General features: G+C 40.4%; 1 protein-coding gene across 1 annotated transcript; it reads right to left on the reverse strand.

Annotated features, from left to right (window-relative positions):
• Nucleotides 1–456: 456 nt before the first annotated feature.
• On the reverse strand, nucleotides 457–13,333 carry LOC139748049 (sodium- and chloride-dependent betaine transporter-like). The gene is made up of 12 exons (XM_071660623.1): nucleotides 13,225–13,333; nucleotides 12,516–12,693; nucleotides 8,832–8,966; nucleotides 8,502–8,645; nucleotides 8,184–8,391; nucleotides 7,139–7,332; nucleotides 6,378–6,561; nucleotides 5,930–6,167; nucleotides 4,846–5,074; nucleotides 4,091–4,200; nucleotides 1,674–1,970; nucleotides 457–713 (listed from the first exon to the last, which is right to left on the reverse strand). Exons 2-12 carry the CDS (start codon nucleotides 12,679–12,681, stop codon nucleotides 657–659), a joined length of 1,962 nt encoding a protein of 653 aa, XP_071516724.1. The 5' UTR covers nucleotides 12,682–12,693; nucleotides 13,225–13,333; the 3' UTR covers nucleotides 457–656.

Consider the following 13,333-nt stretch of genomic DNA (forward strand, 5'->3'; position numbering starts at 1 on the left):
TTCCAATATATATATATATATATATATATATATATATATATATATATATATATATATATATATATATATATATATACATATATATAATTTTCCAAAAGAAGGAACAGAGAACTGGGCCAGGTGAGGGTATTCCCTCAAAGGCCCACTCCTCTGTTCTTAACGCTACCTCGCTAATGCGGGAAATGGCGAATAGTTTGAGAAAAAAAAAAAAAATATATATATATATATATATATATATATATATATATATATATATATATATAATATATATTTATATATATATATATATATATATATATATATATATATATATATATATATATATATATATATATTTATATATATATATATATATATATATATATATATATATAATGTTCTTCTGTCTACCTTACCAAAAAGCTTGAAACCTCTTTTTTGTACAGCAGTTGCTGGCAGGGGTTCTCAAAGCCGATGTTTACTATAGATATTCTTTTACTTAATGCAACAGGCAACGGTTCTCAAAAAGCTCTTCCCACGTATGATACATGATGGTCACTGTTGGCCGCTGGAAATGTTGTAGACTCATCAGTAGCAGCTGTCGCAGCCGCGGTTGACGTCCAGCTCCCCCCACCTCCACCACACCGCTGCCCAAGAGTACCTTACATAGACACACTTCAAGACCCATGGTTGGTTGTGACATCCTCAGATCCATTCTCCTGCTCCGGTCTCACCTGTGTGTGAAAATGACTGTTAACGAGCGACGATAAATCATTCAATTTCATGACTATTCTTGCTGTTTACAGCTGTCTAAATCCGCTATTAGAATCGCCTCTACGGAGCGAAAGGAAGCAAAGCAAAAGAAGGCCCAAACTATCTCTTTATTATCATTAACAGCTCCTCATAAACAAATACGTTCAGAGGACAAAGACAGCTTCAATAGCTATACTAAGATTTCTGGAAACTGAACCTGATGAGATACAATATGAAACAGGACTATCATTCGTTTTTATGAATGTAAGTAAAATCAGCAATGAATCACAGTCGTGCAAAACGAATCATATAACAAGTTTCTCGTTGAAACCAGCGAGTCTGAAAATGAGAAGATAGATGGTAAATGTGTCAAAAATCTTATGTGTTTGATTAGGTGTTTTCCATTATAGATACTTTATCTACTTATGTTTAGAAAAAAATATCCTGTTTACATTAATCACTATATTGCCAGAAAACCTTATCAAGTACAAAGTAGTTTTTCTAGATATGAATCAAAAATATTTCAAAACCACTCGTCTGACATCGATTCTGTGTTCACACAATAAAACAAACCACCCTGCTCTCTGAAACCATGATCATTAGTCTCTTATATGAAGTATATGAATGGAACTTGATATGCCTTTTGAACCAGCAATGTAACTGAAATTCTCAAAGATTTTTTCCAAATATCTCATCACGGGATCTGAGCAGAGTCTACGCGCATTATGTAGCCACCAAGAAAGGTACTGAGTTTCAACATCACACGCAGAATACATTGAACGATATTGCTAGACATCCCAGAGAACTACCAACAATCAAACTTAGAGAGACAGAGATTCCTTTCACGCTGAGAGACTCCTACGAATTGAAAAGTATCTTTAGTTCCGTCAAAATGCCAAGTATTACGTAACAGAGACGAGTATCTGAAGGTCATCACTTACCTCAGTGTCACAGAAGCTATCATTGTCGTTAACATAGCGGAACTTGCTAACGTAGACCCTCTGTCGTGCCGTCTGCATTCTTAGATGTCGCACGCTAGACGGACAGAAATCTGGCGAACTCTCGAACAAGCTCTTGAAACCCTTCTTGTTAGTGAAGATGACGCAGAGAGCTGCGAGGGGGATGCAAGCTATGGAAGAGGTGGACAGGAACCAGCCCAAGATCTGGATGTTCTTGGGGAAGAGGTAGTCTCCCCATTGGGCAGGTACGAAGGAGTAGATGGACCAGATGAAAAGAAACTGAAGAAGAAAAATAGAGGCAGATTATAGCATGTAGACGACCTTAGCACTGCAGAAACGTCAGATATGTTGGGCTGAACAAAAGAAAAGCACAATTTACGGGAAAAAAATTTCTTCCATATTCTTTATCCTTCTGTACACTACCTTTTGTACTTCTTTTTCATCTTCATTATCTCGTTTTTCTCTACATACTTTTATTTACCTATTCTCTCATATAATCACACACACACACACAAACACACACACACACACACACACACACACACACACACACACTTCACAAGCTGAATGCACTGAGCTTTGGACCTATGTTTCTCTGACTCAGGTTCTTCCCTGTGTAACATCGAACAGTAATCTGCAAGCATTCTTTCATTCCAGAAAACCTCCTTGATGTTCAGACACTGCTCCAAGGTTTTTCGCAAAAGCGTCCAGATGTGCATGGAGGAAATGCACAGTGAGCGACATCCTTCATACCATGGTAGATCCCATTGCAGCATAGAAAATCAGAAGTCTTTTCACACGGCCTTCATAAGCTGGAGATTTTAAGTTTCTCAAGAAATTTTCACATAGCCAGGCCTCCAGCTCCAAGTCATCAAGATGTGTAGTCTTTCAGGAGTTCCTTTATCGGTGGACCGACGAAGATGCCTTCTTTCAACTTAGCCTTAGATCTTCGGAAATTTTTCCACCACATACTCGAATACTTTAGAGCTTCTCTTGGCATGTGTTTTCAGCAATTGCTTCGTGAAACCAAGCTTTATGTGGAGCAGGCAAAAGATGAACATCTTGTGGATCAACCAGAGGCTTATCCTAGACACTCGAAATTCCTGGCTCATGAGGTCTTCAATGAGGCTAGTTCGATTCCATATAATGCCCACAATTGCTCGACTATCCCAGAGGCATAAAAAACAGCAGCATCTCGTTAATCTTGACCGTATTCCAACCAGCATGCTGATCAATTTCTAGTCCCCACATGTTTTACGGCTGTAATTTTTGTATTCTATGGTATGTTCTCATTGCAATCTTTCATGTGCACTGATGTCCTACAGGAACGGAGTGTTTCTTGTACCCATTGTGGAGCAGCACCGCTTTCAGACTTCTCTCAGATGAGTTGATGGACAAGCGCCATTAAGAGGGATCATGCTCTTGGGAGAAGCAGTGGACTAATGCGTCAATGCTGCAAAAACAGAGCAGGCTAGCCACAGGTTCTGCAAGCGTTCTTCTTGAGCAGATATTTCTCTTGTAGACGAGATGCTAGAAGTTCAGCTTTATCTTTCGGCAGTGTCAAATCATTTAACTCTCGTTGAGAAAATTTCCTTGGTCAGTCGTCACGTACAAACTCTGCATCAGTTGCCGTTTCTTTCAATACAGCACCAGCTTTCTTACCATATTTTTCATCGTCGATGCCATCCTCCTCCGGTGGTAGTGAAATGGGAAGGCTGTCATTGTTATATGGCACTGGTCGTATTGCGGAGTCCAGACTCGGGTAGATAATCTTGTGCTTGTTTGAAGGAGAAACCCCAATGACAAATTCCATGCAGAAACAGCGGTCTGTAACATGATCCTTCCACTCCCTCTATATCATGGGAGTTCAAAAGGCATTGCTTTTTTTCCCCTTATTTAGCCATTTGAAAGATCTGTACAGATAACATGCGGAACCCATTTTCTGCCCTGATCCCAAAGAGGTCAACGAGCGTACAAATGGTACATTTTCTTGATGTCATCTGCGATGATACGCACATGCTTAAACACTCATGGCACATCCACTCTGGAGATTGCCGTTAGCAATGAAGGCCATCAGGGCCAGATGCAACAATATAGCTTTCATCATATCATAAAAAGTAGACGTGATACAAGACAGATTGCATTTTCGAAATCAGCGTCCAAAACTGCATCAAATACACCACAAGCCATGTGTGATAAAAATTAGTTGTTTACCAGTGATTATAGGAAGAGTGAGGTTGAGGGAGCTCAAGAATGAGGATATACAGAGGGTGGCGTGCAAACAATGGACTGAACCAGGTCATATGAGGCAGCGGGGTTAACCTGGGAAATGGTCTGCAGGGCCTGGTTGTGGGGATGTGCATTACACACGATAGCTATAGGTGGAGAACGGTACTCACAGAAAGAACGACAGGGATCAGGAGGAGCCAAGCCAAAGAGAAGTACCAGTACAGAGGACCTCGAAGTCGGATGCCCATCTCTTCGATGTTGCTCATCATCTTCTTAAATCCTGCGGTAGTTACTCAGTATTACCACAAAGGCCGTGGGTGTTCAGTGCATTAACATTGATATGATTAAGTCTTGCATACCGGAGGAATCTCATAGGTCTGATGGCCCTTGTCATAACCGCAGACCCTTGAGCACAAAGGTATGATCCTTGAGCACGACAGTGCTACCTTTAGGCATGATTGCCTGGCCTCGGACGTATCATACCGAAGGATTATGCTATCGTGCTGAAGGATCGTATTGCCGTGCTCAAGAGTCGTAATGCTGTGTTCAAATGTAGTATATTCGTGCTCAAGAGGTTAAGAAGGCTTACAGTAATCGTCCTACTTATACATAAACGTGAGTTTTAGTTTCTCCTATCCTAGGTATGTTGAACCAAAGAAACAGGTAAATTTCTGATTCTGACAGACTAAAGTTAAGTGTTTTTCTTCACGCAAGTTATTTGATACTTGTTATGAAAAAAAAGTAGAGCCTTAAAAGAGTCAAACGATTTGAACATTTTGACTATATACGTGTGTCCCTCGTCATCACACTCTTTAACACTACTATTGTCTCTATGAACCTCTGCTAGACATTATAAGGTCTTTCTTCACCCCATTCTTCTGGTTCTGCGACAGGAGCAAGCAACCGCAGACATCGAGGAACTCACCGTAAGTGTAGTGAACGCTGCACTGTTGTACGATGCACAAGGTGATGATCGACACGCTCGCCGAGTAGAAAAAGAACAATTCAAACATGTACATCCCACCCTCCAGGCACATCGGAAGACCCGCGAGGAAGAATAGAAAGCAGCAAATCACCACCACTAATGACCTCTTCTTCCGCATCCATTCGAACTGATCCACCACCGCTGTTATCACAGTCTCCACCTGGGTAAACTATGGCACCTCTCCCAGTTAGTTTCAGTGTCACCACGATGAGTTAAAAACATAGTAATATAGTAAATATATAGTGATATAGTAATATAGTATATAGTATATGATATAGTAATATAGTAAATATATAGTAATATAGTAGATATATAGTAAATAAAGACAGGTACCTTTCAGCGAGTCTCAACTCAACCCAATATTCTCATGTCCTCACCCACAGAGACGTGTCTCGGCTCGTAAAGGCACCCGTACTGGTGTCCTTTACGTCCCAACTAAGCTAAAGTTTGATCGTTTAGCTAGTTAGCTTCATCTAAAGTATGCAGGTGTCGAGGCTTCACATCTAATCCTAGTTAGCAATTTATACGCCATTGAAGATAGATATGAAAAGTGCTTAAGTTTGCTTTACACACAGTATCTTATTATGAATTTCAATGGTTGACAAAGACTGGGAAGTTTTTTCTACACTACATTCATCATGTCATATTTTTCGGAGGAAAGGCCTCCAAAATATGCCGATATTTGGCGAAGCGCATCACTAAGAATATACATTGACAAGGGAAAAGAGTATATGTATAGGACTGTTGAATTACTGAAATTACTATTTCAAATAACTTTCTAGTATATACAAAGTCTGAGATAAAGATCACATGCAATGGATGACCTGACTCACGTATGCTGGATGGGCTAGCACAAAATTAAGATAGCCCACCTCTGATGACAGCATGATAGAGTCAGCTGACCAAGAGGAAGTTAGACAAGTATCTTTGATATCAGTGGAAAACGTCAGTGAAGAGTTCCTTAACTGTGGTTGAGGTTTGGGATGTACATGTGACGGGACTGGTTGGGTAGCAGCCCACTCACCTGTGAACTTAATCCAAGTGAAATGAGCATCAAGAAGAAGAGGACTGACCACAGATGTGGTAAGGGCATCAGGCTGATGGCTGCCGGGTAGACTACAAAGGCCAGACCAGACCCTGAGGCCGCCACGTCATCGACCTCCACTCCGAGTTTCCGTGCCAGGAACCCCAGCACGCTGAAGATTACGACCCCAATGATCACCGAAGTCAAACAGTTGCAGATGGAAATGCTAACGGCGTCCCTAGGTGAGAAGTCAAAGCAGCAAAGAAGATATTAATTCTTAGTTATTGAGCTTATCATGAGACGGGTTATGTCAAATAATTCACCATTTGATTTTTTATCTGTACTCCGGAGTCAAGCTACCGTGCGGGATAGATAATTATGAATGCTTTCAGTAAATGAATCCTCAATAAGAAAAAACATATTCTGTCATTTACATGGCTATATATACCTCAGGCAGTTATTGTTGAACTTATTGTAGGAGGCAAGAGTGATGAGACATCCGAAGCAGATCCCAAGGGAGAAAAATATTTGTACTGCCGCGTCGACCCACACCTCAACCTCCCCCAGGCGCGTCATGTTGGGTTTCAAGAGGTAGAACTCTATCCCCTCATAAGCTCCGTCCAGCGTGACGCCTGCCGCAGGGGAAGAACCAATGTAACCATTACAAAAAGCCACCTCTCCCGCTCTTCACACTACTTAAATTATCCTACTCTACTGTAAGGTGTTAAAGTAGCGTATGCTGGGTTTAAGTCATCGTTTTGAAATATTATGCTCTGAAGTGCCATATGTTTTCTAAGGGGTTTGAAGGTTTCATCCACTGATGAAGGCATCGTACTTAGTAAGATTAGTGTCCCTTTCTTAAGGACTGCTAAAACAGGAGTACAGTTGCAAAATCACACTGCATATTTGGGAATCTATTTTGGTGATTAGAGTACCGGTTGAAGTTCCGTGAATAAAGAATAGTGTTAGATGGAGGTACAACAACTGCAAGGTTGTAATTCAACTGCTTAAAGTAAGCCATCCTAGGCATAGGAAATATACTGAAACTGAATCAGCCTTTTTTATGGTCAGATACACAATCATAATGAAGTGTGAGATGGTCCAACTTTTTCCTTGCAATGGTGCGTGATGAAATTGTATATTTATATATAAGATATAAATCAAACTAAGGAAATGCTAAAAAAAATGTGAAGCGGAGGGCAAACGAACCCCTGATTAAGAGAATGAGGAGGATGACGTAGGGGAAGAGGGCGGTGAAGTAGACGATCTTGCCGGTGGTCCTAATGCCCTTGGCTAGGCATGCTCCAACGATCACACAGGACAGCGCCAGCCACCCTACCAGCTCCCACCGCATTGCTCCCATGTCCTCCCACGTCCGCCCAGTCACCCCCAGCATGCGGTTCCTGAGAGGACGCAAAACATTGATTTCATAAAAGAAATAGAAAACGTCAGGCGTGGAAAAGAGTGGACTCATTTGGGATAAATGGTTCTTTGACGAGATCTTTGTGTTTCAAAGTTGCAATCTCGCCGATGGTGGCTTTTCATTAACGACCTAACGCCAAGCAGGTAGAATCCAGTGATGCCTTTAGTTATATGCAATTTGAGGGATAAATGAGTAATTGAACTATAGATAAAAGGCCTTGTCTTTTATCTGTCTCTCTCTAGACACGCTAGGGGTGTTACCATACGTATGACATCTAACTTCAGTTACAGTTATCAATAATTCGTCCATTTCCGCTGGAGGGATAGTGCTAACTACTGGGGTGCTATATTTGCGAGAAAATATTCTATTGCTGAGCGGCAAGGTTGTACCGACAATAAGCAAGGCTTGAAGAGAAAATGAAATGAGTCATTATACCAATGAACAGTGCCATTCCGCCGTTTAAGGTGTGGTCGTTGGGGATAGGAGTGGGAGTGGTAGCGGTGAGGGAGGGTGTGGTGGTCATGGAGAGAATGTGCGGAAGCCGGGAAAGGAGGGAGTGGTGGTGGTCAGGAAGGGTGTAGTGGATATGGTGGGAGAGTGTGGTGACAGACCTCAGAAGGAACGAGCCGACGAAAGCCCGGAGGGCCAAGATTTGCTAGTATTCTTAATATGCTGAAGTTCACATGCCTATCTTCAAACTCATTAGCTAATACCTGGAAAACATAATGTACATTCTACAACAGTTTGAATTACCAAAACGTCTTCTATGGTTCAGTTTCTATGATCTGGGCATTTAATATCATCACAATGGAACGAAAAGAGTATGGTTACTTGAAGAAGTCCTCGCTGGCGTAAATTCTGCGGACAGCGTCTTCGACAGCCTTGATATTGTTGGGCTCCGACGGGTTGTAACAGTGCGTCTGGTTATAGGAGACGAGGTGTGCCAGGCCACAGTATTCCAGGGTACTGAGACAGGTCTTGTTGTAGTAGTGCAGAGACTGGTTAGTGCAGATGGCGGCTGCTTGCTCCGTGAAACACCCTGAGGAAAAGAACCTAGATTCATCAGGGTAAAAGAGGCGTTAATAAGGTCTTTGGAGGCCATTTTACATAGTAAACATGCTACCACCTCTATCAAGCGTTTCGACTCACCGACGGAATTGAAGTCATTGTCACAGTTGCTCCAAGGCAGCGTGGAGGAGAAGGAGGCGAAGACGTAGAAGAAGGACCACGCGATGATGACGTTGAAATAAGTTGCCGTCAGCGCAGAAATCACGATCATTCCCCAGCCTATGCCTGCAGGGTGATGACCTTGACTCAACGCAGTAGAAAAGAATTATAACAATATGGTTACATATCATTCCGACATAAATGAAATCTACGATGAAAAGAAGTGCAAAAATAAAGAGGTGGCTTCTTCCTTAACAGGATGTTCCACACTCATAGATGGATTTTTGAAGACAGACTACAGCGATGGCTTACCTGACATGATTGGAGCCATCTTAGGGAAGACTGTAGCTGGGCTGAGGTTCACATACTGGCCAATGGCGAGTTCCAGGAAGAAGGTTGGTAGACCAGCACACAACAACATGATGAAATACGGGATGAGGAACGCCGCTGGTGGAGCAATCAGATACCAAACATTACGCACAATCGTCAAGGAATTACGTGAACAACTTAGTCTGGAAAAAGAACAGGAATTTAGGTGAAGTGATCCTCATAAATGTTCTTGTAAGTTATAGAAACCGACACATATGTAAAATATGGAATAACTTGTATAGTGAAAGTCCGATAAGATTGGGAACTGGGAATGCATCATCCTAATTCACCTTAAAGGAGATGCATGACCTGATATTGAGGTTAAGAATACCGATACAGTTCTAAATCTACAAGGTCTATGGTAACGACTGTACAGTATATGTAACAGGTCCGTCTCCCGGATACAAATCCTCATCAAGGCAAGGCGCTGAAAGAACAGGAGGGATGTGGAGATTGGAACAAAGCAGGTGAGAAATATATCACGAAAACGAGAGAAAAATTAAGGACAGATAAATTATGTCCATATACGGGAAGATACTAAAACTAGCCTTATGATACAGTCCTTGAGGACGACGGCACAACCTTTTGGGACGAAGGTACGACCCTTCAGTACGACAGGAACGGCTCTGGAGCACAATGGTGTGATCTTTAATTACGAAGTTTTGGCCTTGGCCACACTCTCAAGTTTTAAGCTTAAAGCCGGGTCATGATACCTAGAGGTCGTACCGTCGTGCGGTGGTATGGCTGGGCTTAAGGCAGTAAGCAAAATCTTGCCTGAGAACACGGTTTACGGAAACTGATAGCTCCCTGGAATCAAATCAGTTATGCGGTTTGTGCGACACACAAAACACATTATAATGCTGCCGGCCCCGACGGAGGTCCAACACAAGAGACACGTTTCTACAAGCAACAAGACACAGCAGTGTGCGCCATTCTCGACATGATCGCCGCTTCCTACGTCAGTGAGGTACCGTCAGGGACAGAGGAAGTAAACGACATTTATTCGCTCACATCCACGTACCATGTATGATGCAACTGGAACTGGCGCAGCCTTGGCCTGGGACAGTTATGAATGAGATAGATAAATCAATAGATATACAACAACAAAAAATAGAAATACAAATGCTTAAGTGAAAACAAATCATAACAAGGTTACAGAGAAAAACAGGAAATGTAAATCTGCTCCATCTCAAGGTTACACTTTAGTTTTACCAGGAGCCAGTGGACCCGGCTGAGATATAGCCGATGAAACACCTGTACTGCATAGATAAAGGAACAATAACATGACAGACTGAGAGAGACGATTAACTAACTCGCCATCCTACCCTGTGGGCAGGCGAGTTCGGAAAATGAAAAAGAAAAAAGAATACGAACAAAATCGTTCACGTTTTGCCTGATAGTTGCTAGTTTAACCTAAGTGACAGAAATATCTATATGATCTGTGAGCAGCTGTACAGCCAATGCTGTCAAACGTACGAACAAAGTCAAATGTTTCTTTTTGTACTGACTTTATCTTTTGCTTCCCTTACGTAGCTACAGACAGTAAGCACCCAAGTTTGTATCAGCCCATACATACTGCATGGTTGTATGTTTGGATGAGGAATTGTTACTTTATTATGGTCCTGGTAGAAATTTTACTGTAAATACGCTTTTCTTAGAGTAAGATATTGTGTCAAATTCATAAAATGTAATAGACTGTTTTCTGGAAATAAGTATAGAATTTCCAATATATATATATATATATATATATATATATATATATATATATATATATATATATATATATATATATATATATTGGAAATTCTTTACTTGTTTCCAGAAAACAGTCTATTACATTTTATGAATTTGACACAATATCTTACACTAAGAAAAGCGCATATATATATTCCTATGAGTCCACGGGGAAAATGAAACACGAAAAGTTCCCAAGTGCACTTTCGTGTAATAATCACATCATCCCCTGATGATGTGATTATTACACGAAAGTGCACTTGGGAGCTTTTCGTGTTTCATTTTCCCCGTGGACTCACAGGAATATCTTGATCACGCGCAAAATTGTGATCCTTTCCAATATATATATATATATATATATATATATATATATATATATATATATATATATATATATATATATATATATATATATATATCTTTCTTTTCTTTTAAACTATTCGCCATTTCCCGCGTTAGCGAGGTAGCGTTAAGAACAGAGGACTGGGCCTTTTTTGGAATATCCTCACTTGGCCCCCTCTGTTCCTTCTTTTGGAAAATTAAAAAAAAAAAGACGAGAGGGGAGGATTTCCAGCCCCCCGCTCCCTCCCCTTTTAGTCGCCTTCTACGACACGCAGGGAATACGTGGGAAGTATTCTTAATCCCCTATCCCCAGGGATAATATATATATATATATATATATATATATATATATATATATATATATATATATATATATATATATATATATATATATATATACATATATATATATATATATATATATATATATATATATATATATATATATATATATATATATATATATATATATATATATATATATATATATATATATTCAAGAAGGAGGGCGGGGAATGGAGTGAATTGGAGCGATGTGGTGTACCGGGGTTGACGTGCTGTCAGTGGATTGAATCAAGGCATGTGAAGCGTCTGGGGTAAACCATGGAAAGCTGTGTAGGTGTGTATATTTGCGTGTGTGGACGTATGTATATACATGTGTATGGGGGGGGGTTGGGCCATTTCTTTCGTCTGTTTCCTTGCGCTACCTCGCAAACGCGGGAGACAGCGACAAAGTATAATAATAATAATAATAATAATATATATATATATATATATATATATATATATATATATATATTATATATATATATATATATATATATATATATATATATATATATATATATATATATGCCAGCTGCAGTAAAAGGATTAGAAAACGTTGCCATTAGGAGAGATGATAATGCGAAAGGCTTTTGATTCCGCTCTGATTAATTCCATGATGCAACCAGGTTTATTTTTCTGTACACTGCAGTTAGCCCAGACACCGGCCAATGATCGGAAATTATAGTAAATTCTTGAGATTAGATAATGAAGAAGAGACAGCTACACACTTCGTTTACAAAGATAAGAGATTCAGGCGTGGGTGTGATCAGATGCTTTTCAACAGAAGGTTGCACCACAGATCGAGAACTTTTTAATATCATAACTTTTATTGCAAGATCACTGATTGCAACACACTTTTCATATACGTTTACCAGGAGGAAACCACCTGCACATCTCAATTATATCATCTTATTTCGTTCATATTTAGAAAAGAAGGCATAAAGAGAAGCAATACCTTCATGTTGGACTGTAAGTCTTCACATCCGTGTTCTTTCATTAACTTAGACTTCCTTTTGGCATCAGAGAACCACTCTCTCTCTCTCTCTCTCTCTCTCTCTCTCTCTCTCTCTCTCTCTCTCTCTCTCTCTCTCTCTCTCTCTCTCCCTCTCTCTCTCTCTCTCTCTCTTTTGTAGCAGTAATCAGGAAACATTTACATACAAAATATCACTAACCTCCATCGTTCTTCTAGGGAAAAATTCCTCTAAACAAACATGCACTCCTCACCTCCACCATTCTTGTAGCAGAGGTATGGGAACCTCCACAGGTTGCCGTAGCCAACAGCGTAACCGAGACAATATAACATGAATTGGAACTGATTTCCCCACGTCTCCCTGCTAGGACCATCAGCTTGCTCAGGCTCAGGATTCGACACAGTCTCTTTTCTTGCCATGATTTTCCTTACTGTTGGAAAGAGAATGAATACACTGATCAAACACTTAGTACGAACATTGGTCAAAGGCCATCTTGCAGCCAATAATGAAGCTCTCAACACCATTCGTAACAGAAGCTCGCGCATTTAGCACCGTTCATTGGAGTTTTCAATGTTAAGAGGATGTCACGGTATCTGATTATGACGGAAACGGAACAATAAAGCCAAAAAACTATTTGCTCTTATTATCATCATGAAACGACGATTAGAATCTCTTCCGTACCTCTCCTTTACATATATTCATTCTCCTTATCTCTTCCATTTTCTCACATAACTGTGGTATAGGCACAGTATATGCCTATACTCTACACTCAGAAAACACCTAAGCTTTTTGGATACAGATTTCTGGCCTCCCACGTTTGCCTTACGATCATTTCACATTACTTTATTTCTTACATCTACAACACCCAAGTCCTCTTTCGATACCGTGATACAACCAACGTTGATATTTCTCTTTACAAAGCTTCCACGTTTACAAAATCCAAAAGATCTTCACACTTACCTGTTCTCAGATGCTGTGACGCTGTTGAAGATATATCAGCTTGGTCTGTACACAGCACGATAAGGCTATTACTTCAGACGCAATGATTCTGCGGAGTCACCTGTGGGGCTA

The sequence above is a fragment of the Panulirus ornatus genome, chromosome 72 (genome assembly GCF_036320965.1).
Source record: "Panulirus ornatus isolate Po-2019 chromosome 72, ASM3632096v1, whole genome shotgun sequence".
Taxonomy (NCBI): Eukaryota; Metazoa; Arthropoda; class Malacostraca; order Decapoda; family Palinuridae; genus Panulirus; species Panulirus ornatus.